The sequence below is a fragment of the Benincasa hispida genome, chromosome 7 (assembly GCF_009727055.1).
Source record: "Benincasa hispida cultivar B227 chromosome 7, ASM972705v1, whole genome shotgun sequence".
NCBI classification, from domain to species: domain Eukaryota; kingdom Viridiplantae; phylum Streptophyta; class Magnoliopsida; order Cucurbitales; family Cucurbitaceae; genus Benincasa; species Benincasa hispida.
In genome coordinates, this window is record NC_052355.1 from 24,799,626 (window position 1) to 24,825,727 (window position 26,102).

At 28.4% G+C, this 26,102-nt stretch overlaps 2 protein-coding genes across 2 annotated transcripts; both read right to left on the minus strand.

Moving 5' to 3' along the window:
- Nucleotides 1–274: 274 nt before the first annotated feature.
- LOC120080871 (probable pectinesterase/pectinesterase inhibitor 25) lies at nt 275–7,566 on the minus strand. Its single transcript, XM_039035533.1, has 3 exons — nt 6,854–7,566; nt 1,769–2,126; nt 275–1,171 (listed from the first exon to the last, which is right to left on the minus strand). The coding sequence occupies exons 1-3, from the start codon at nt 7,493–7,495 to the stop codon at nt 474–476; spliced, it is 1,698 nt and encodes a 565-aa protein (XP_038891461.1). The 5' UTR covers nt 7,496–7,566; the 3' UTR covers nt 275–473.
- A 10,745-nt stretch (nt 7,567–18,311) lies between these two features.
- On the minus strand, nt 18,312–22,865 carry LOC120081785 (ethylene-responsive transcription factor WRI1-like). The gene is made up of 6 exons (XM_039036947.1): nt 22,416–22,865; nt 22,247–22,329; nt 22,016–22,024; nt 21,807–21,895; nt 21,363–21,564; nt 18,312–19,040 (listed from the first exon to the last, which is right to left on the minus strand). Exons 1-6 carry the CDS (start codon nt 22,676–22,678, stop codon nt 18,382–18,384), a joined length of 1,305 nt encoding a protein of 434 aa, XP_038892875.1. The 5' UTR covers nt 22,679–22,865; the 3' UTR covers nt 18,312–18,381.
- Nucleotides 22,866–26,102: the final 3,237 nt, after the last annotated feature.

Sequence of the window (26,102 nt, forward strand, 5' to 3'; positions counted from 1 at the left end):
ATTATGTAAAAAATAAAACCAAATTTTGAGAACTAAAAAAGTAGCTTTCAAAAAGTTATTTTTGTTTTTTGAATTTGCCTAAGAATTCAACTATTGCACCTAAGAAAGATGCAAATTATTGTAACAAATGTGGATGAAATAAGTTTAATTTTTAAAGACCAAAATAAAAAATCAAATGTTTACCAAGCGGGACCTAAAAAAGCAGTTTTTAAAAAATTTATTTTAGGAATTTAACTAAGAATTCCACTATGATATCTAAGAAAGATGCAAATCATAATAAGAAATGAAGAGAAAATAAGTTTAATTTTCAGTTTCTAAAAGTTTCCAAACACAGATCATTTCTACACAGTATATCCATAGCAACTCAACTGATGAATAATACACTGAAGCAAAAATATATATATAATCTCTCTATCTCTCTCTGAATAAATGATCAAAAGCTTGAAACAGAAAGATAAATTGAAGAGAGAATTTCACTTAATTAACAAACCTCCAGAGAAAGGGATATCAGTATAAGGCAGCCAAGTATCTCCCATAGTGAAATTATAGACAGTAAAATTCATAGCTTGTGTAAGATTCATCAAGCTATATCCAGGCCAATTCACCCTCAAACTTGTGTTAGCTCCTGGTCCATAATTCTCAAACTCCCCATAATACAATGTCTCCAATCCTACTGTTCCATTCCACTCCAACCACCCCACTGGGCTTATCAAATCCCCAATATAAGACTGCATATACACTGTCCTTGAGTACTGTTTCCACGGCCGTCCGAGATAGTTCGTCGTCGTATTTGAATCCATCACCCAGTCGGGCGCAGCCATGATGGTGCAGTTGTGGATCGAGATGCCTGTGTTTTGGTTCGGATCGGTTCGGCCCTGTGCAGTGAAAGCGTTTTTCTGGTTGGGGAGTGGCTTTCTTGCATAGAGATTGCATTGCTGGAAAACAGCAGCTGCATTGCCAAAAATGAAATCTACAGTGCCATAAATGTCACATTCTCTATAGAATTGCCTTAGGGAATGTACATAAAGAGTGTCTTGATATCCCTCAAAACTACAGCGGTAAAATGTTGACAGATCTGCGCTGTTTCTTACTGCTACTGCTTGGTGCTTTTCTGGCCCTGCTGTGTTCCTAAATGTCATATCTATTGCAACAAATCCATCTCCACAAACAGCTGCAAAATGTATATCAAAAACATTCATCGGAAGAATGTGGCAGTGACTTGGAATAGAAATTGAGTATGTGATTCTATGTCAGATGGCATTCTAACGGATTTTTACTCCAAAGACAATATCGTAATTTTTGAAAGAACAAAGAACAAGTTAATGGAAGGTACTTTTTGTATTTAACTTTTGAAGAATTGTGATAAAATGATCTGACAAAATATGTCCAAAACATTCAAACTACCAATTCGTACTCTTCTAGTTTGTTTCAAAAATATTCATATTTGTTCAAAAGTTACAATATTTTATTATCTCTTGACATTTCATAAACGTTTCAGAACTATCATCAAAGTTGAAATTCGTTAGAATGTTGGACAGAAACTACGACTTGAAAATGGTGTGGCAGTGAGCAACTGAAGCGAAAATTGGCACGTCATATCGTTTCAGGTCATCTGCACATCATTTCAAGAGTGAACTTTTGAGAGAATAAAGAACAAAGTTCATGGGTACTTTTTAATAGTTATGATCACATGATTTGTATGTCTTTAGGAGGAGAGGGAGGGAGTGAAGTTAAGATTAGACGAGTAGTAAATTTGTGAACTACTTACTGAAGGTAGAAGAATTATAAGTCGTCCAACCATCGATGACGTTACGGTTCCCAGTGATGACGGTTCGGTTAATGCCGTCTCCGATGAGCATTACATTGGTTTTGAATTTGGGGATGACAACATATTCTTCATAGTATCCTTCCCTAACATAGATAACGAAGTAGCCATCTTGAGGCATTGAATTGTTGGGAGCAAATGCAATTGCATCTCCAATTGATGTGAAGTTGTCACCACCAGTTGAGCTAACAACCACAGTGTTGTTGATTAAAATTCCTGTGCTGCCTAAATTAGTTAACAAACGCTTCCTTCCTGAGCACTTTCTGGATTGGTTGTTGCACGATCCCATTTTATGTAGTCCCTGATTCAACTTAAACTTTTAAGATAATTGTTTCTTCAAAGAAGTTCATAGGAAAAAAAACGAAATTAACTCATTCAGCAACTAATTTATTCTCAAAAGAACTGGGTCACGGTCATTAATGAAGAAATTAAGAACATTCCCCACCCCCCACCCCCCACCCCCGGTAATTTTTCAATTAAAAAATTATATATAAAAGAATCGAGATTTTAAGTGTATTTAGTTTGATAACCATTCGTTTTTAGTTCTCGAAAACTTTAGTTGCATCTTGACGATTTTTTACCATAGTTTTAATCTTTTTTAAAAAGGCTTTGAATTCTTAGCAATGTAGATAACTAAACAAATAGACATATAGATGTAAACGATGTTTTTTAAGTTTAATTTTCAAAAATCATAAGCTAGCACAAGATTGGATAACGATTTTGCTTTTAGTTTTATGTTGTTGAAATTTATATTACTTTTCTGTCTATTTTCGTACTACCGTTTTTACATTTTTTAAAGAAACACTTAAATTCCGAAGACAGAAGTTCTTTTTCACTCAAAACCTACCACAAAAATAAGTAACAAAGTAAAGAAATTAATATGTGAAAGTGGTACTTATAAATTTTAAAAATTAAAAAAACAAAACAAAACCTAAACATCAAATACTTATCAAAGGAGCCACAAATTGTTATCAAATAGGCTTAATGTGTCTCTCTAATTTATATCTAATAGAATAAAACTTATTGCTGACTAACTTAGTTTGTCAAAGAATAATATTTGATCAAACTGATAAATTCTCACAAATAGAAAAAAGTCAAACTATTTATAGAAATAGTAAAAAAAATATTGATAGACACTTCTATCCATGTTTATCATTGATAATATCGATTATAGATTTCTATCAGTATCTACCACTAAGAGATATTGATAGGCTTTTATCAGCATGGTTGAAATCAAAGGATATAAATATATTTAAACATATTAAAAGGCAAATGATATAGGAATAAAGTAATTAGAATGAGGTAATTTAAAATTGTGAAGAGAATCCACATCTCAATTTGTAACATGCATTTAATGAATTCTCTCTATGGGAATCCTACTCTACCGTCCCCACTAAAATCTCTCTCGTGATGCCAAGAATCTTATTGACATATTTAACATAATTTAATAAACAAAAAAAAACAAAACAAAACAAAACAATTATTATTATGTTAATAAAATAAGTATTATCTTTTTAAATTGGAATTTTGTAGTATTAAGGATAGGGTTGCAGATGCCCTCTGCAGTCCACAGGAACTTTCCCATGCTTATTTATCCTAATATTCCAATTAACAGAGATCATCAATTAATTAAGTGCTGATTAACTTGAAATTGTTCATAATTTTTATATTATACTCCACACCACTTGTGATAATTTTCCTCCACATCTAAAAAAGAAAAAAGAAAATAAAATTCCTCCACGTGTAAATTATTTTGGTTGGAGGATATTTCATTCCACTAATATTTGCAATTGTCTAACTGTTTTCCCCTAATTTCACAATATAATTAAAAGTATTAAAAAAAAAAATCATTTAGAAACCATTTGAATTTTAGTTTCACAGAGTATTTTTAAAATACTTTTGTTCCTTAAAACTTTATAGAGTAATAATTTGGTCTTTAAACTTTGATTTATGGCGATTTGGTTTTTATAATTTATAAATAAATTTGATCCTTATTCAATTTATATCTATATGTTTATATAACGATCCGATTTCCTAGAACTTAAATCAAACCGTTACTATAGACATGCATACATACAATTCAAATTAACAATTTTTCATAACTTAGTAAAACCAAATAAATAATGTAAAATAATTAATTTCATTAAAACTAAATAACTAAAATTCAAGTAGGAGGGTCCTCTTAAACCATAAAATAAAATTAGAAAATTCTTTTTTAAAAAAAATAAAGCACAAATACCAAAACTTTGAATTCAAACATCAAGACTAAAAATTTTAAAACATAAATCCTGAAAACATGAGCGGAAGCATATGACTAGTCCCCGTTTATCAAAATAACGTCCAAATATTTCGAGATACTTTAATAAAAATACCTGAAAATTTCAGGAGGTTACACTTTAAGAAATTTTTATTAAATCTTAGTAATAGTTTTCGAGACAAAAACTTAATCGTTAGAAATTATAAACTATTTACTAAAAGTTTATAGATTAAATTGTTTTAAATTTAAAACTATAAAGATTAAATTGTTATAAATTAAAAGAACTGAATTATTTGTTCGAGGAAAGTTGGGAGATCAAAAATATTATTATATTCTTTTTTGGTATATTTTAAAGATCTTTTACAATAATTGTATTTATTGTTTAAATTTTGAAAATAATTTAAAAGTATTTTGTAAGGTGATCACAAGAATTGATAAACAAGCTTGTCTTTCTCCTTAAAAGACAAAATAAAAAATAAAAAAATAATAGTTATCGCGTTGATTCTTGGTTATAGAAATTTGTATACCAACAAAGTAGAAATTAGTCTAAATATATAAATATTAAAGAATGCATTATAATAAAAGAATTTATGTTTCAGTTTTAAAAAAAAAACATTTTTGTGATTTATTTTAATTTCGTGTTCAACTTTGATCATATACTTTCTTTGACCCCTCATGTCCTTTTGTTATTTGAGGATTTCATTTATTATGAGCCCGAGGTCTAATTTGTCATTTTAACATTAAATATAGCCTGTATTTATTTAAAATTATTTAGAATATTGGCAAGAATTCAAATACTAAATTTTGCTTAAAAAAAGAATTCAAATATTAAAATACTTTAAAAATTAGATTTACAAACAACTATTATTTCTATTTTCTTTCAATAATTTGTTTCAGAATTTCTTTTATCCTGAGGTCTGGTCTGACATTTTGGCATTAAATGCAATAATTTATTTTAGAAATGGATAAAATAAAATCGTTTCAATGAAAATGTACTTTGTATTAAAGAAATAATGTTTTTGATGCAACCCACTTTCAATGAGTCACTAATTACTTGCTAAAAAATTAACAGTTGAAAGAAAAAAAAAAACTTGTAAGGCTGTAAAATAGAATTTGGTTGAGCTTCACAAGGAAAGTATCTAACTTTTATTTTGTAACATTAATAATTATGTCAAATGAAAAAGTTGAGTCTATAAACTTTATAAGTTATTTGATATCTAACAAATTATCTTTTTTATATATAAAAAATTTATTTAATGGATCCATGAACTTTTATTATTGTATTTAATAAACGCACTAACTTTTAAAATGTTTAATAAATTTCTAAATTTGTGATTTTGTATCTAATAAGTCTTTAAATTTCAAAAAATATTTCACAAATCAAATAATATTAGATACAAAATTAAAAATTTAATTCCTATTATATTTTTTTTTAATGATTAAAGCTCTATTAAATGTATATTGAAAATTTAAGAACTTCATATTAAATGCAATATTGAAGGTTTTAAAATTTTATTAAATACTTTTTAAATTAAATCACCTATTAGAAAAAAAAAATTATTGACCAAATTTTAACTTTAAGATAATAATTTTTTTTCTAATTCAGCAATTACAGAAGGGTAAGGTCAAATGGCCAACATTTTTAAATGTAATGTTTAAACCACTTACAATTAAATATTATGCTTTGTTATTTTTTAAAAAAATAATAATAATAAATTACAATTTAGTCCATATAAATTTAAATTTGTGTCTATCTGGTCATAGGTTTTCAAAATATATAACTAAGTTTCTTGAAGTATTTAACAAATTTGAAAATTTTAAATTTAGTTTAAAATTTTATGTCTAAATGAAATTTTATAGGTTGTTTTGTACCCAATTTCAAGTGAGTGGAGTGATTAATTATTATGGCCCACTTCATGTTTGGAGTTAAAATAGTTGCTCCTTAAACACTATATAAATATATAAACTAAATTTGTAATATTAAAAAATGACCAAATAGACATAAATTTAGGGGAATACATTTTTTGTCTCTAGGTTTTGTGTCTAGTTTCTATTTACTATTTTAAAATATTATGCATCTAATCCTTAAGTTTTACTTTTGAGTTTGGTTTCAATTTAATCCTTAAGTTTCAAAATGCTACTTTTTGCTTTGACATTTGAGTTTTGTTTCAATTTGGTTCTTATGTTTCAAGATTTACACTTTTAACATCAATTTTTCACTAAATACTCACTTTTCATTTTAGAGTTAATTTATATTAATAAATTAAACATAAATTAAAAATCGTTTAAAAAAATATAATTAATTAAGTTTCACTATTTAAATTTAATTTAATTAATTAATAGAAATTGGTGAGAATATTAGAAGTGAGTATATAATGAAAAATTGATATTAAAAATATAAAATCTTAAAATCTAAAGACCAAATTGAAATAAAACTTAAATCTCAACAGTAAACTGAGAACTAAATTGAAACAAAACATAGAATTTAAGAATTAAATGTGTAATATATTAAAATTTATAAACCAAATAGAAATTAATTAAAGGTCAAAATATATATATATATATATATTATTTCCCAAATTTTAAAATCAAAGGATTAAACATGTAATTTTAAAAAAAAAATCTAAATTAATGGCTGCAACCAAACAAAAACTTTCTTTTCCCCAATTATTTTATGCATTGAATAAAGCAAATGCAATGGTTCGTGTAACCGAACGAACAGACAAACAGAAACCAAACAGCAACGGCACCCCATATTCAATCAATCGTACCTTGATCAGCGTGTTCAATGGCTCTCTGTTCCGCGGACCCGCCGGAAAATTCCCTCCGTCGCCATTTCCCTTCTGCCGCCGCTTCTTCCACCGCCGCGACAGCGAGTTCGAAACCAATCCCAAAGACACACTATACAGCTCTCCGGCTATCGACAGCGGCGCCGATAGCACATTCCCGAAACTACTCCCCGATTCCACCAATCCGTCGATACAAGTCTGGCCGTTCGTCACGATCGCGCTCAAAATACTCTCAACTCGCTCCACCCGTTCCTCATCGACGCCCTCCGCCGCATCCAATACGCCTTCGATCGACCGAAGAAACTCCACATTCGAATCGGAAAGCTCTTTGCAGTCGCTCAGAGCGCCGGCCTCTCGCCGATTCAACCTCGAATCGCGCCCGCGGTCGAGATAGTGGCCGATTACGCTCGACATTTTGATCGCTTGTTTGAGACATTGCTTGACGGAGAATTTTCCGTAGCCGTATGGATCGGAGGGGGAGAATCGGATGGTGGAGAGAATGGAGCGGCAGAGCTTAGGGTAGAGAGTGGATTTGCAGAGGGCAGTAGACGGCGGAGGAGAATCGTATGCTCCGGCGAAGCCGAGAAAGAGAAGGAAAAGGAAAATGAACGGAACTGAGTTCATAATTTTGTAAACTCGGAAGTGACTCGGCGAGTGAAGAAGGAGAGAGGGTTTATATAGAGGGCGGGAGAAGAAGTGTGGATAATCAAAAATTAGTCCAAATTAAACGTTGAGGACTAATTTAACGAAATTTTAATAAAATGTCTATGTCGATTTTTAAAAAATAGAAAATAAGCTAAGGCCGTTTGATAATATTTTTTTTATTTTTTAATTTTGAAAATGAAGTTTATGAACACTATTTTCATCTCCCAATTTCTTAGCTTTTCAAAAATTTGTTTTGTTTTTGAAATTTGACTAATAATTCAATCATTGTACTTAATAAAGATAATTATGTGAATGATATAGGCTTAATTTTCAAAAATAAAGACAAAAAATTCAAATGATTACCCAATTAGACATTAGTATTTGGTTGGTAGAAGTGATAATTCGATTGAGTTTTATTTTGTTCGGTTTATTATCGGTTTGATTTTTTGTTTTTTTTTGTATTTTCTTTTTTTTTCTTCCAAATTTTTATTTTTACTTCTTCTTTTATTTTGATTTTTTTTTTAATTTCATATTAAAATTGGCTTTATTTATTTTTTAGACCAAAATTTGATTTTTTTTTCACTTTTTTTAAATAAAAAAAATACAAATGCCATGATAACCGGTTTTTTCTAAATAAATATATATGCACCATAATAATTAAAATAATAAAATAAACCTAATGTTAGAATTATTTTAAGGGTATTATACCCTAGGTTCGATTCGGTTCGGTTTTGATTGGTTTTTCAAATAAAAAATCGATTCAACCAATATTTTTTTGTTTTTTTCAAATACAAACTAATATGTCCAATTTTATACTAAAAACCAAATCAAACCATTGGATCAGTTTGGTTTGATTTGGTCTTTTTATTTTTTGGCTCCTATTTGTTGGGTTATAACTATTTTTGTATAGTGCCAGTTACTCAAGAAATTGCCATGTGGTAATATTTTTTTTTACATTAAATTAATATTATTTTAAACTATCTTACAAAAAATAATGACCGTGATATATAGGTTGCATTACATTTAATCAGTGTCCAAAAAATTAAGAAAAATTAAATTTAAAAGAATATTTATACTGATAAATAAACATTCTATACTTTTTTAAATAACTAGATGACTTATTATTTATATCGGTGGCTTTGGTGGTTTGTTGTTTATATTTTATAAATTTTTTAAAGATAAAATAAAAATATTGATTTATCTTAAATGATTGTTTTCAAATATAATAAAATGAATCAAAATATTTATAAATATAACAAAATATCACTGTCTATCAGTATACACGATACGGATACGATTGGATATGGCGATTCGTCAATTTCTAAAAAACTAAGATACGGATACGTCTAAGGATACATCATTTTTTTATACATATTTTGAGTATATATATTTCTAAAAAACAAGAATACTGATATATTGAAACTACATTTTCTTTTTTCTTAAAAAAATTTAGGATATAGATAAATTTAGCATATAAGTTAATAACAATAGCACAAAATAAAATACAAACACAGAAATATAATATATAAAAAAAAAAAAAAAAAACAACAACAACATCTAAGATGTTGAAGTACAATAGTTAATAAAATGCAATAGAAAAGTGGCTCATATTACAAAGAATAAGAAGATTAGAGGGAAAAGTATGAAGATAAACAAAAAAATTTCTTCATTGAATTGTTGAAGATATCCAAGTGGTTTATATTTTGATGGACTCAAATGTAAAGATGAAAATTAGATGATTCTAGGGTTTGGTCTTTTATTTATTTTTTTCCTTTTAGTTTTGGACTCGAGTAGTGGGCTTTTTAAATAGGTTGTCTAGTTTTAGATTGGGAAAGATTATGAGTTGCTTGTCTTTTTTCTTTAAGGTACGCGTAGAAATAGACAGGTCAAATCAAATACGTATATGGAAAGTATCGGTATCTGATACGGACTCTTTGCCTCATATGAAACATATGTGCTTCATAGACTACTATCATTTATCATTAATGTCTATCAATATTATATTTAAAAATATTTTAAATAACTTTTCTGAATTTTTCGATGTTAAATCCATAGAAATCGAGAAATTTCGAAATACATTAAAATTGTGGTAAGAAAAAGAAGGGAATGGGAATTAAATTATTTTAATTATATATTATATATATTCCAAAGTATTTAAAAGTTGTGTTAATGGGTCAAGTAAAGAACAAAACTTACCACAATTATCCACCGACGCTACCCTTCAATCTACCTATTATGTAGTTTTTAATTTTAATTGGATGAATTACACACTTATTTTTTCTTTTTTCTCTTTATATATATATATATATGTCTACTCATATTTTCCTTAGGATAGTTTTCATCAACTTATGAACAAATTGTTTCATGGTTTTGGAAGAACTTTATATTATCTTAACTATTTATTTTTATAATTATACTTAATAATAAATATTTGCAGGCCCCGACATTTATAACAAACTTTATTGGTAACGTTGACATGACACATTTTTAAGGCAATAACTTTTTAACGCCCAATTTGATAATTAATTACACAAATATCTTTCTACTTTATTACTTGTTTAAAATATGCCTTCATTCTTTAAGAAACATATGTATAATTTGGCCTAAAAAATGTTGATTTTTATAATCTTTATATTTTGCCAACATAAACATATTTCAACTGACGTATACGTAATTTCAAATGAAGATCGTTGTTATATTGTAGAATATTCACTGTCTTAAAAATAAAATTCAGCACGACATTATGCTAAATCGCAATTGTTGGTTGCTTTCCAAGGTTTGCACAATCTCCAAACTTATGCATGTACTCGTCTGAGAAAGGTATGAAATCGAATGAAAGGTTTGCTCATAATAGTGAAGAAGAAAAGCTTGATAAAAGAAAACCACTATTAGATTTGGAAAAACTCTTTGTATATAAAGATGAAGTAGAAGAAAACGGTAAGATTAATAGATGAAAAATGACTAGGTAAAATTAAATGAGATAAAAAAAAATTATGGATCTGAATTTAATAAAAACGTTTTAATAAAACGGTAAACTAGAAAGGTAGTAAAAAATTAGCTATTTTTTTCCTATGAGCACGGTTATCCGAACCTAAACGCGCCTGTCCAATCAGACGATGATGGTGCACACTTGTGAGAAAAGTTCCTACTTCGACTACAACCATAATTTGAAAGCTACTTTTTGCTTTTTTATGAGTCTTGTCCCAAAATCATTTCGAACAATAAATTTGTTTTATCAACTTCGAGATCAAAGGTTAGATCTTCTATCCCACATGTTTCTTAAAAAGATATATTTATCAAATAAAAAAAATAGTTTTTTTTGCTTCAAAATAAATAAAAGAAAAAATTTAACTTTCAAATACAATAAGAGTAGAGATTTAAACTATAGATTGTTATCACTAGCACATATTACGTATATTCGGCTTTGACAATTTAGTATTAATATGTGCTATTATTTATACTTGCTTTGACAATTTAGTATTAACAATTTGCTGAGAATACAATACAATATGTATAGTTTTTGTTTTAGAGTAAATAAATTTGCCAGAGTGGCTTGACTTTGATATATGTTTTTAAGGTAACCTAGTTTCATTGGAATAATAAATATGTGTAGTTCAACCAAGAGAAGAAATAATTTCTTACATTAAATTGATGGCCTAAAAGATCTTTCATTATTTAGTACTTTTGGCTCAAATTATAGAGACAATAATGTGAAACTAAATAATTGATTAGACAAAATGGGTTGAATTATAGGCTCATCATTCATGGACCTCCCTAGGTTTCTCTCTCGCTCCATATATACGATTATTATTACGAATTTTTTAGTGACTTAGAATTTTGTGGTCAGAATCTCCTATCTTTGTTGTACTAGAAAATGATACGACCAAGAATGGAGCCTACAATTTAAATGGACTCAAAGGAAGGGAAAAAAAAACTATCCAAACGTAGTAAAAGCTTTAGACATGTTGAGAACTATTTCTTAATTCTATGAATGTTGGTGTATGATTAATTCTGAGTGGTAGAGACAAATTCCTAACAAGTTAGGTGGAGGCAATTCTTGAAAGAAAAAAAAGTCTTAATGTTGTTAAAAATTTTCAAATGCATATTATAAAATACAATATATAGCACAATTCATAATTCAACATTTTTCCAAAAAGAAAAACTATTTTTAACTAAAAATTGAAACTACTAAACTGAGCATAATTCAACCTATATAAAGTACAACAGTCAAGTTCAAAAGAATATATGAATGAATCAAAATCCCATTCAAATAAGATGGGATCTTGAAGTTATAAAAGCATATTTCATATAAGTTAAAAAAAAAAAAAATTGGATAATTACTATGTATATGAACAAAATGTACCTTTCTTTTGGGTAGCTCAACTATAGTATTTTGTTTGGAGACATCTTATATTGAGAGACCTATTAGAAATTTTATCACCAACATGTTGAAATCACTCTTACATTGAAATAGTTTATGAAGGGCAACATTTAAAATAGGAAAATCGGAGTGTATGACACATTTTAGAGTTTGGTTTTGAAAAATGGCAAACCCAACAAATAATAAGATTTATAGCAACTCAAATGACATGCATATGGCGGCAAATTTTTAAATTTCTGTTTTACCCTTGTCTAGTACGTAACTTTGTTATTGATGAAACTACAAATACATGGTAAGTGTAGAATCGTAAACAATGATGGAGGGTAATTGTTGATGACTTCATTCTCCACTTTTCCTCTAATTAATTCATTTGAAAAAAAATAAAAATAAATAAAAATCACTTCCTCAAAAGAATCGCCCTTCCTGATGTTTTAAAAACTAAAAAGAACCATCATTCTGATTTTCCTAATTCACATTTCAATGCATATTTTATTATTAATTTAGATTATGTTTAACCACTTTTCGAATTGACTAATCTCATTTGAATTAAATATCCAAATTTTTCGACCAAATTATATTTTAAATATTCATATATTATCAAATTTTAAATTTATTCAAATGTCATTATTTTATACATATTCTAAATAAATTAACTGAATATTTTCCATGTTTTTTAAGGTTTAAACAGTTTTGTATATTTTATTAGATTCAATTGTGCATATTTCATATTTAGTCACTATTTTAGCTGACATTTTGTTAATACCTTATTTGCTCTTAGTTAGTTCATATGTCCGAAATGAAAATATTAAATACAGTATAAGTGTGGAGCTTTATTAATAACCAAGATATAAATACAATGTAAATTGAGTGCTTGATTAATAATCGGGATACAAATACTATGTAATTGGAGAGTTTGATTAATAACCAAATTAATCATATTATAATGATCCAATTTAAAAATTGAAAGTGAGTGTCATTCCGTAATTTTCACCCTCTTCTAAATTGAATTTATTTTTATTATTCAAATTAAATTTCAATAACTACTCCACGAATTGATTTAAAATAAATCAATCTCTTCCTTATTTTTCTCCCCTAATTGATTCAAATTAGGTATGGAATTTAATTAACCTATATTTACACATACAACGTAATTGTAATGTAAAGTTAAATAGTTATTTTTCATCCATTCAAATTTTGGTTATGGACTTTGTCTTTGTAACTTGTTTTATAAGTTATGGGTCGGATAAAATCAAAACTTGGCTTGTTTTGGATTTAATGAATATTTGTGATCTAATAAATTAGATTTACAATAGACTAAATTAACATATTTTTGTTTTCAAATTTTTTAATGAAAAAATCTTATCAATAGAAAAATTCCAAAAACATTTACATTTTATTGCAAAAGTTCTAAAAGTGTTTGATATTTTTGGAACATTTTGTTATAAAATGTAAATATTTTTAAAAGATCTCTTTTTTAATTAGAGATTTTGAATATAAGTTTCATAATTTTGGAAGTTTTAATGTGTTTATTTTGTTTTCGAATTTTTAGGGTGAAACTTAAATTGATTGAAGAAGAAAATTATATTATGAGAGATATAAAAAGTATATCTGGATATTTGGAATTTAAGATGAAAAAGAAAGTTTTCACTTTATATATAAATTAATATTTTGTAAGTTAAAAAACATTAAAAAAAAAAAAGAAAAATAAAGAAACCTAAGTTTCTACTGCCTCAAAAAGTCACCTCTCTTCTTTTGCGAGCTTCCTCCTTTGCCTAAAAAGCGACGCCGCCATCTATGTCATTCCACTCAACTGTAGTTTACCACGAGCCATTTCGCCACACCCATTGACTACCTCACGCTACCATTTGTGTCGAGACTGCCTCCATGGCGAAGGGTAGTGTAAGTGCCATGGATCTTCCTCTCTCATTCACTCTCTTTTTTTGTCTTGATTTTTTTTGCTGCTATTTATCATATGTTGGGTTTTATGTCCTAAAATTCGTAGTTTGTAAAAATTGAACATATTCTATTATCAATAAAAATATATTCAACATTTCTTCAATAAAGGTATTGAATCTATTAATTGAATTCATAAAGTCTAAATCCAATAAACTAAGATTTATGGCTATTATATGAATACTTGAACTTTATGTGAAGACATAGAGATGGAACAAGTTTGAGTAAATAGCCAAAATGGTCTATAGTATATGATTAAGGAGGTTGGGTACTTTATTCTGGTAACACTATTGGATCTGGCCTACTCTGTAACTGTTATAAGTTGTTGTAAAGATACTACAAACGAAGTGATCCAGATTCACTCATGTATTGACATGAGGAGTGGGGCGTCCTATACAATGAGTTTGCATAAGATCGGGCCAAGAAATAAGTCACTCTTACTTTATAACATTGTTTACTGTTTAAAGCGGACTATTTCGCTTAGATGACCTAGGTAACTCGATCTTTATCCTGAGCTAACTATGAACTCCTGTCTATTCGGGATTATCCTTAGATTTGCATGGGTGAAGGTTGGCCCAACAGCGCCGACTCAATAAGCCTCCTATTTCAGGGGTGAGACCAGGTAGATAGCTGGGGACATAGGTGCAAGATGGAATTCACACTTACCCGATTTAGGGTTAGGAAAAAGATTGTTCTCTTAAATAACTAAATCCAGGTCTTGAACAAGGGGTCCCACCCTCTCACTGGCTTGAGAGGAATCTGGTTTAGTGATTAGATCATAAATCAATTGTTCATTAGAAGATCGAACTTAAGAAACAAGACGTAATATCGGGTGTAAAACAACATATTAACCTAGTCGTTATTACGAACAACCTATGAAGAGTCGACTTATTGGTTATGGTTAAATCATGTGGACATAAATATATCGACAGTGAGAAGAGTGCAACTATTGAGCTATAGTGGTGTGACTTGATAGTTAACGAATACTGATTAATTTGGTCTAAAGAGTTTTAGCCAGTAAATCTTAATCGTTGGAGCTCATGATCTCTAGGTTCATAAGATCCCTCTACTAGCTCGTAAAACATGAACACCTTGAATTATTAAATTGAGTGAATTTGAAATAATATCAATTTGAATTGTTCAAATTAAAATTAAGGTTTGAATTTAGATAAGTTCAAATTCAAATTAGGGTTTGTACAATTATATTTGATATAATTATTTAACGTTTAATTTATCGAAATTAAACAAAATTGAAGAGTTTATAATATTTAAATATTGATTTAAATATTAATTACATGAATAGAATTTATGTTTAATATTAGATGTGTGATTAATTTATTATTTGATATTAAATTAATTAATTAATTAAATGTATTTAACTAATTAAAAATCAAATTAATTTCCAATTTTAGAATTCAATTTGAGAAATTGATTTTTGAAATTTATGAAGTTTTAATTGATTTATAATTAATTGAAAAGTTTGGAAATTAAGAAATTGGAAAATTGAAAAAAGGAACTAAGTAGGGATTTTCCATTTTTCCTCCAAGTAGGAGGTGTTCTCCTTACAAACACACACATCCCATTAAATCTTCAAGCAGTGTTTGGTTATTGAGTTGAAGAGCAAATGCTTGCATGTATTCAGTGATTAAAAAACACTGAATTTTAAAGAGTGAGATATATATTCCAGCTGGAAAATAAGTTTTCAGTTCATCTTCTTCTTGCTCTCAAAATCCAGAATTTCACTTCAGAAATTCACTCAAATTCAAGTTCCACCACTCAAATTCAAGGCTAAGAATAGTAGAGAAGATCTCTTGGTGGTTCACTGTCAATTTGGAGCTTATTTGGAGTGAAGAGCAGCTTGGATTTGGGATATATCATCAAAGGTACGTTGAACTTGAAACCCTCTTCAGTTTTTTTGTTGAAGCATGCTTTTAGAACTCAAACTAAATGTAATTAGAGTACTTATTGAATCTGTTTGCTTCCATTACATACTTGTGTATTCCATCATCATATACCATCGCTTCTATTGTTGTGTAGTTGTAAGAGTAATCGGCCAACAGTATTTAGGTGAGTATCAGGGTTGTTTGTGAGTTTTTGTTGAAGTTTTAGTTTTCTGTGATATGGTTGACTTCAATTATATTAAGGACTGTTCTGGAGTTTGATGGAAATTTCAGCTGCTATCAGAAAAGGAGTGTTTGACAATATTTAATTTAATGTAATGTAACAATATAGTGTATTTGCACTTTTCTGGATTTGTTTTAGTTTGTAATGTTTGTATTATCAATTTAAGTGTGTAAGGATAGTTTAGATGTTTGCCAATTAGTAGTTTCTTATTTTAAAAATCGTTTTGTTATTCTTACGTTAAAATTTTTTTACTATTTTTTGAGATGAAACCTTAAAATTTGTTATTTCTCTTTATCGGTCTTTTAAAATATAAGTTAAAAGATGTGGGCTAAAAAGGGCAACACATTTGGATGTTTTTTTTTTTTTTTTTTTTTTTGAGGGAATGTGAGGAAAAGAATGGTAATTGGACTTTGAGCCTCACCCACTGCCAATTGGTGAGAGATGGCTTTCAGTTTCTGTGAGCCCATTCAGCCCATTGTATAGGCTAAAATTAAGGCCCCACCAACAAAAAAAAAGTAAAATACTTAAAATAATCTCAAAGGCAAAGTTCAATATATATATATATTATCTTCATATAAATTGCAATATAATACAATATTTTCTTTAGGGGAAAAAAACGATGGTTGAGTTTATCCTAATTTGCAGAATTTTTGGTTGAGTTTTAAATTTGTGTAGGTTGGATTAGTTTGTGAATTTCATTTTAAATTAATTTGGACTAAAATGACACAACCCAAATTTATTGTTAATTTTAGAAAATATATATCTAATATATTTTTTTCTATATTTTGTATACATGAACTTTATAAAATATTTTTTCAACTATTTGGAATATATGCTTTTAAAACAAGCCAGTAGATATTAGAGAAATTCACTCTACTTTCCATTACAAAAATCTTAAATAAATTATCTGTATTATCCAACTCAATTTTCACTTTTTCAAGATTGAATTCATTTGTTTATCAATGAATGATTGAGTTGAACAAATTATAATCTAAATAATTTGATTGGATCTAAAAACTAAATTCAATATAGTTCGTTCATATTTGAAAAAACCTATGTTTAAAATGCAGGTTTTGGAGACTATTTTTTAGCACAAGTTTCAAAAATTTAAATCTATGAAAACCACAGTTGAGCAAGTTTTTGGAGGTGGGTGAATATAAAATGAGGCAAGTTTTTGTTTGAGTTTTACATGTTTGTTTGTTGTTTTGTCTATAAATAGTTGTAAATTGCAAAGACAATGCTATTGACTCAAACCAAATTTTTTTTGTCCATAGGCTACATTTTGAATATATGAATTTTCCAAACATAACAATTTTGACTCCATTCAGTAACCGTTTTGTTTTTTTGTTTTTGGTTTTTGAAAATTAAGCCTATTTTTTCACTATTTCTTACAATGATTTACATTTTTCTTAAATATTGCAATGGCTAAATTCTTGACCAAATTCAAAATAAATAAATAAATAAATAAAAGTTACTTTTTTAAGTTTGCAAAATTTGACTAAGCTTTTTTAAACCATTGATAAAAGTAGATAACAAATGAAGAAATTTGGAGGTGGAGGTGGTGTCTATGGACTTAATTTTGAAAACCAAAAACCAAAAACTAAGATCCAATTCGTTAACCATTTGGTTTTTTGTTTTTGTTTTAAAAATTAAGCTTATAAATACTAATTCCATCTCTAAATTTCTTCATTTGTTATCTATTATGAATAGTTTAAAAAGCTTAGTCAATTTTTGAAAACTAAAACAAAATAGCATTTAAAAAATTATTTTATTTTTTAAATTTGACTAAAAATTCAACCATTCTACTTAATAAATATGTAAAACGTTGTTAGAAAATAGGCTTAATTTTCAAAACTAAAAAATAAAAAACAAAATGACTATCAAATGAAACCTAAACGATTACTAAAGAGTCTTTTACTCCTAAGATTTACTTGTGGCAACACCGTTCTAAACACTACTTTCACTTATTATTTACCTTTTACAAATGCAAAGTACATTTTTTTTTTTTTCCTAGAATGTCTCCGAAGGTCAAGAAATTAGAAAGAGGGGGACAACTTTTGCTTGCTGTTATAGTTTTGTTTTAAAATAATGTTTGAGTTAACCAATGATATGTTTTAGGTATGTTAGTTTGGCTTTTTCCTTGCACAAAAATCCTTGACAATAGAGAAAGGTCTTTCTAGCTGAAAATTTAAAACAAATTAAAAACAAAAACACCTAAGCAAATCTCCAACCTTTTCCCCCCCTCATTTTTTTTTTTTTTTTTTTGTTTAGTTTGAATTAACCATTTTCAATGTGAAAAAAAAAAAAAAAAAAAACTAAACATATGATATTCTAGAATTTTGATTTTTTTTTCCCCATTTCCCATCCACTCTTCAACAACAACAACAAACCCTCAAAATCTAAATTGTCAAACCCTAAATTCACACGAAACCGAGGTGGTTATTGATGAAGAAGAAGATGGTGAAGTTGTTGTTGAGAACAATCTGATTTTCTCACTGCAGTTCACCTCCATCTTCCCAACATTATTCTTATTATTATTATTATTATGATCATCTTCTTTATTATTATTATTATTGCCCTCACAGTTCTTGTTCTCTAAGCTCGCTTCGAATATCAATCCAATGTCGTCCTCGAACTCGATCTCATCGAAGTAGAGGTCGGCCAATTCATTCGATTTCTCAAGTGGGAGGTCAGGGACCTGCACGAATAATCCTGTGTCTAAAAAAGACCAATGGAGATCATGATCGTCTTGTGTCGGTGGTTCGTCCATGACAACCAGCCCTGGGTTGTTCTCGATCGAGAACTGAAGGTCCGGTGGACCCGAGAATGTCGTTTGTTGTTGTTGTTGCTGCTGCTGTTGTTGATCCTGTTGTTGTTGTACTACTTCTCCCTCAGAAGAAGCAGGGGAGTAATTAGGCTCCTCTGTTTGCTCTGTTGCTTGAAGAACTGATGATTTGTTCTCTAATCTTCCAATGTAATTGCTAATGTCAAAGTTGGTCACTGCATTGGCTCCTCTGTATTCAATTGCAGCCATGTCATATGCTGCAGCTGCTTCTTCTTGTGTGTCTATCAAACAAATAAAACCAACAACTTAATTAAAACTAAGATTAACTAAAAGCCCTCCAACATAATCAAATTTAATTACTTAGATCTCGTTTAATAATTAGGTCTTTTTGGAAAAATAAGCTTATAAACATCACTTTCACATATGAGCTTCGTTTTTAAAATTCCTCTCAAGTTTTTAAAACTATAAAAAGTAACCATTTGGTAAATATTTAACTCGTTAGTCAAATTCCAAAAATAAATAAAAGTTTTAAAAACTAGTTTATTTTGAAAATTATCCTAAGACAATAAGAAGGAAAAAAAACTTAGGTGCAACCTTTGCTGTACTCAATTAAAAATTGTCACGACAATTCATTTTTTAAATAAATGAAGAACTATTTTTTGGTGTGTAGAGTAAGGAGTAGCATGAAACTTAGCACAACCTAAGTTGTACCTAAGTATTGCTCAAACCAATCAGTCAAAGTAGTATTTATCAAATTAATCTTTAAAATTGAAAATTTAAGAATAAAATGATTATAGAAAATGGTGAAATTTTTAAAATTGTATTTTTAAAAAATTAGAATTTGACAAAGAATTCAAATGTTACGAGAAATATGAGAAAAACAAAGACTGAAAATCGAAAATCAAATAAGGCTATAAATTTAATGGGATTCAATAAACAAGATTATTTAGCATAGGGGTTGAGCAGATTTGACTTTCTAAATGGGGTTTGGTTTGGAATTAAGATAGGAAATCACGTGATAATGCTAGTTTTTAAATCTAAATCAATTAATTAATTATAATCGTATCAAAAAACACAGATCTATATTCTCTCTTAATTTCTCACCTTACAAAATAAAATCATGGTTCATAGTCTCCAGGAAATGAAAATTTTATATTTTATTAAGAAAATTAAATTTTAAAAAATGAAAAAAAAAAAAAAAATCAAAATATTGAAAGCAGCAATGCAGAACAACTGGTTCTGCTGTCTCTCAAGACCGTAAGAATTTCCCGTGATTTTTGGTTTGACCAAATAAATCATTTATATATATATAACCCAGAAAATAAAGAAATACAAAAAAAAAAAAAAAGACTATTTTATCTAAATATAATAAGTAAATTAAAATTGTATTTAAAAAAAAAATGTGCTCCCGGAAAATGAAAGTACAGATGTGAAAAAACAAACTAAAAAGTTCCCACTCCGACAGAGGTTAGTGAAGTGGCACGTGAGGCCACATACTACTTTTTCATTACTTTTGGAAAGCTGTGGATCGCAAAGTTTTCTTTTATTTATTTATTATTATTTTATTTTATAGCTGCCGCTCAAGAAGGATCACGTGCCGTACCCCCAGGACCACTCGTGGTTCTTAAAATTTACATGTTCAAATTTCAAATTTTGTATTAAAATCCCTTTTAGTTATTAAAAAAAATAACAATAAAATTACATATGTGAATGTCCGAACCTAGATGCAAACACCTCTCCTATTCTCAAACATAAACTAATTTTTCTAATTAACATATATATTCTCAAATCCAAAATGTCAGAAGTCCTAATCTCTATTCATATATTATTCAACTAAAAAATGGTTTAATTACTAATTTAGTATATGAGCTTTCATCTCCCACCTTTCAATTTTTTTTAATTAAAGAACATAAATCTACTTTATTGAAAATTTAGTGTTTATCAAACATAAAATTTAATTTTTTATGTAGTTGATCAATTAATTCTAAGAAGGACAATAGTTGGGTGCAACTTAATCTTCATACACATAGTAACAAAAAAATATTTTTTTTTTAATTACAAAACTGTCGCATGACAAATTTTCATTGAAAATATAAAATTTTAGAAACTATCGAGACTATTTGAAAATTTTAAATCACATGCTTTTTAGTTTAGAACTAAAGTTGTAATTTAATCTAAGAAGAAGCATTATTTAATTAAAAATATTTCATTAAGATTTAAAAGAATACATTACCCACTCAAAATTGGGGAAGGTGAACCTAAGCACCTCATTTTTCTATGGAACAGTTGATGACTTGGGATTTGACATGAGTCATGACCCAGTAGTTAAACCAATTAACAAACAAAACCTAATAATTTTAAATATTTATTTTTCAAGAAAATAAATTTTTATATAAAAAATAGTAAAGAATTGGTCTGTCTGAGACAAGTAAGAACTATGGTGCCACGTTAGCTGACAGACTGGGAAAAGATCTGACGGACTGATCCACGTAGTTATAAGTTTGCGCCGGTTACCATTGAAAACCCACGTGGCAGTGCCACGTGGATCTTAAAAAAGAAAAGTAAAGTAAAGATAGAGAGAGATAGAGAAAGAGAAAACGTACTGTAAGTTCCCAAATAAAGATATTTGCTTCCAAAAACACGGCCAATCCGAGCCTCCCACCGGCCATTATGGTGGTGGCGGGCCACGCCGCGGTACTTAGAAACGCCTCTTGAAAAGCCACTGCTCCGCCGCCTTAACGACGCCAAATATTCCTCCTTTGAAACTTTCCGCATTTCTTCCATTTCATTCGTGTACGACTCTACCTGTTTATTGATTCACATTATTAATTCAATATTATATACCGTCCATAATTTTATTTTACCAATAATATTCCTCAGAATAAAATGCCGAAAAGTGTCGATTTAGCGGCGAAATATAGGATTTTTTTCTTTGTGATTGAGAAAAAAAATGAAATTCACTTTATGGAGATTTAATGAAATAAATTAAGGGGGAAAAGCGTTATAAAAAGTGAAATGTCTGTTTTAGCCTTAAAGGTGAAAAGTACCGGGAAATTGAGAGTGGTTCCGGGTCCCCAGTATTTGAGGGCAGCAAGGTCATATGTTCGGGCAGCGGCTTCCTCGTTATCGTAAGCTCCTGCAGAATTTATGAATTTACTAAAATTTGAGAGAAGATAACCATGATCTCGCCACGTGTCCTGGAGATTTTTTTTTTTTTTTTAATTTTTAGGGAAAAATAAAAATATAGAAAGCTTACCCAAATAAACTGAGCCAGCGGCAAAGGTGGAAAATGAACGTTGGCGATGACAGGGGAACCCAAAGACACAGTCAGCATTACAAAATCAGAGCTTTATTTTATAATATAATAATATAATATAATAAAATAAAAAGTTTAGCCGAATAAACAAAGAATTTTTTAGATCTCTTCCTCAATTAATTAATTAAGTAATTAAGTAATTAAGAGGATGCTTTAATTTAATTTCCTAACCTTGCCTTCCTTTTTTGTTCTGAATGTTATTCCATGAACTCTTGTCCCAAAGATGAGCTTCGAACCGGCCGGTCCATCGGTGCCTGATTTTCGATTCGGAATAAATAATTTCACAATCTCAATTCAACATGCAAATCAAAAAAATAAATTAAAAAGAAAAAAGAAAAACCTAGTGACTCCTCTGTAAATGGAGCTCCGGCGAGCGGAAGAGGCGGCAGCGTTGTTGATTCCATTGGCGTTATGATTATGAATCTGGCATTTAGTTTCGTCTTGATTCCTCCTCCGCCGTTTGGCTCTGGTTTTCTCGGATTGCGGACGGTGAAGAGCGGCGGCGAGATTGTTGTTGTGAATGCCGGAATCGGAGCCGACGCAGGAGGAAGAGGAAGAGGAAGAAGAAGAATAAGAAGCAGAAGGCGGAGAGATTATTCTCATGGCGGACGGCGCGGCGGAGAGGATTGGGATTTCGGATTTGGAATGAGGAAGATCAGAAGTGGAAATTAAGGAAGTGGAAGTGAAATGCAGTAATAAAATGGGGTTTGAATTGGATTGGAATATACAGAGGGGGAATTTTGGAGAAGCATTTTGGTAACCTAAAGTTGTTTACCAACAAGTAGAGAGTTAAAAGAAAGAAGAAGAAGAGAGAGAGAAAAAGGAAGTTAACTAGGGTTAAGAAAGAGGGTTAAAATTAACCAGGCGAGTTATGAAACTGCCCAACACTTGGCTGTAGGTGCAGCCATGCTACCAATCACATTCCTTCTCTTTGCTGCCTTTCCTATTTTGATTTTGAGTATCATTTCTTTTTTTTTTTAAAACCTTTATTAAAAATAAAATAAATAAATGAAAAACAACAATAATTTTTTAGCGTTTTGTTGTAATAAAATGATGCCCAAATATGTCTTTTGGTCATGGAATCATGAATGTTTTTTCTAATATATTAATTTGGTTGTTAAAAACTTTTAATTATTTTTTTATGGTAAATTTGTATATATTTTTTGTGGTGAGCTTATATAGCATGATATATAATCGGTGAGTGATTGAGGAATTAGGTTAGTTATGAGAAGAAAAGTTGAAATTTCTACCAAATTTTAAAAATTTTGGAGGAATATCAATTACAAACATTTTTGTGTTTTAGGTCATCTTATTTGTTTTATAAATTTACGTCATTTTAGTAATTGTTATGTCATATAAGTTTATAATTGAGAGATTCTAACCGTCATTCATGAAAAATAGAAAAATATTAAAAAATAATAATAATAAATTGAAACTTTGTAAAGTAACTTGTTTATTGATGATTTTTTTCATTTTATATATATATATATAAGATTTTAAATGAATTTTTTTAAAACAAATTTACAATTGATTTTTTAACATACAAGTTTGTGTTAGTTGAATTATACTTGAGTAATGCTATTGAATGACATAGCTACATACCCATAAAATAATAATAATTAAGTAAATATCATTCATTGTTGTTAAAATTATTATATTATGGTATCAAAATATTAAACTTTTTGAAATGATCATAGTTTTTACTCAATGTTTTTTCAACATACCTTAATATTCCTTAATTTTTTTTTTTAAGAAAAAATATACATTATTTTCTATTATTAGTTTATGGTTAATATATATATATATATACACATATATATATTTGGACAACTCAATCCTCTGAACTTTTATTTGTGGGTATATACACATCAGTTGAAATGTGCTTAAGCTGGTGGGTTGAAATTTGCCCTTTGTTTGAAAAATATCTTTATTGTTTGAAGAGTTGCACCAATATCACCCTTGAACTGTTGTAAATGTTTCAAAATTACCTTTGAAGTAAAAAATCTTTAGAATATTTGAAAAAATAATGGGTATGAATCAATATTTAGTAAATGTAGAATAGTGTTGGGAATCTATATTTTTGTACTAAGTCACCACCATAACTATTTTTTATCTGAATTTCCATTTGAAAATCTAAAAGATTTCTCGATAGTTTTGAAACCTTTTAAAAGACATCGAATCTTGTACATATAGAATCAAAATGAGTTCATAGAATAATGACCAAAGTTGGAGTAAATATTTTTATATGAGTTTGTGGGGACTATTTACAATGGACAAGTGTAATGTTATGCATATAGAGTCGAAGAAATTGCTCATTGATCATTATATCTAGACAAGGACTTTTGTCATCAATATCATGACCAAAAACCAAAACACGTTTTTCAAGCCATAGCCATGAGTTAACAACAAAATGTCATATAACCTATTGTTGAACGGTTAATACTCATATTTAATTATTATCAGACGACTAAGATATGTCTAGTTAAATAATGTATATCCTCGTTTAAGAGGTAAGAGGTTCAGATGTCTCATTTCAAATATAGTGTTGGTGAATTCGAACCTCTAATTTATTTACAATGAGATATATGTCTAATCACAACTAGTTTATTCATAATATTGTTAAAAATAATAAATAAGAAGAATCTTAAATATAATTAATTTATCCAATAATCCATAATTTTTGCAATGAGAAACTAGTATACATATTTAAACGTGATTTATTAACTCAATTTTTCCCCTTATTTCTTTGAAATCTAAATAACAAATGAAAACTAGATTAAAAAATCTTAGGTCCGTTTGATAATTATTTTATTTTTTGTTTTTGTTTTTTAAAATTAAGCCTATAGACATTACTCACACCTTCAAATTTCTTCATTTGCTATCTATCTTTTACCAATAGTTTAAAAAACCAACCCAAAATTTGAAAACTAACAAAAATAACTTTTGAAAATTTGGCTAAGAATTCAACTATTGTACATAAGAAAGTTGCAAATCAGAGTAAGAAATGGGAAGGATATAGACTTCATTTTAAAAAAAATAAGAAAAAAAACGAAATGGTTACTAAATGGAACTTTAGCGAATAAAAATATATTTTTCCGTTCCATAAACTAAAATTCATCATTTGAAGTTACATAAATTAAAATTCAACAAATTTTTTTAAGATGAAAATGATATTCTAACCTATAAAATTTATGAATGGGCATGGGTATTGTAATAAAATTTGAGAGTCAAAGAAGGAGAGTTGAATTAAATGTGATTTGTGAGTGGTTGGACATGTGAATTAAATATAGGAGAATTAAACGCTGGTGCTTGTCATTTATTTACTTTAAATAAATAAATTTAAAAAAAAAAAAACTTTTATTATTAACTGATAAGTTATTTTTCATTAATATTTTAAGTTTTTAACGGCAAGCCTTTTAATTAGAATATCACTTCCGAAAAATTAACTTTTGAGATTAATTAATTAGAATATCCGACAATTAAACGTTATTATAATTTATTTAGAAACAACGTGATCATCACATATATTTTATTTCTTAAGAAAATCACTATCGTCAAATTTTAGTATCGTTTCTTCAATATATATATATAGCAGTTTTCATTAAAATAGTACAGCAGTTCTCATTAAAATAGTACAGCAGTTCACAAGTATATATACCAAATAACATATTTAATATTAATTAATTTATAAGTATGTCTTTAATTGGCTAAGCTATTAGAATCAAAATAGCTCTTTCTAAAAAAAAAAAAAAAAAAAAAAAAAAAAGTAGCTAAACCAAACGTTGCTCAATTGACATATAAATGTGTTGGTAACTATAAGATTTGTAGTTCAAACTCTCTACTTTAAATTATACTAAAAAAAAATCAAAATAACTAAGTTCCATACTTAGAATAAGTAATCATTAATTATCAAATTTATTAGTCAACGATAATGAATTTTGGTTTAATTAATTGAAGATTTGATATTTATCTTTAAGAAAAGTTATGAAATTAAATAACAAGTAAAGTTTACATTATGCAAGCCTAC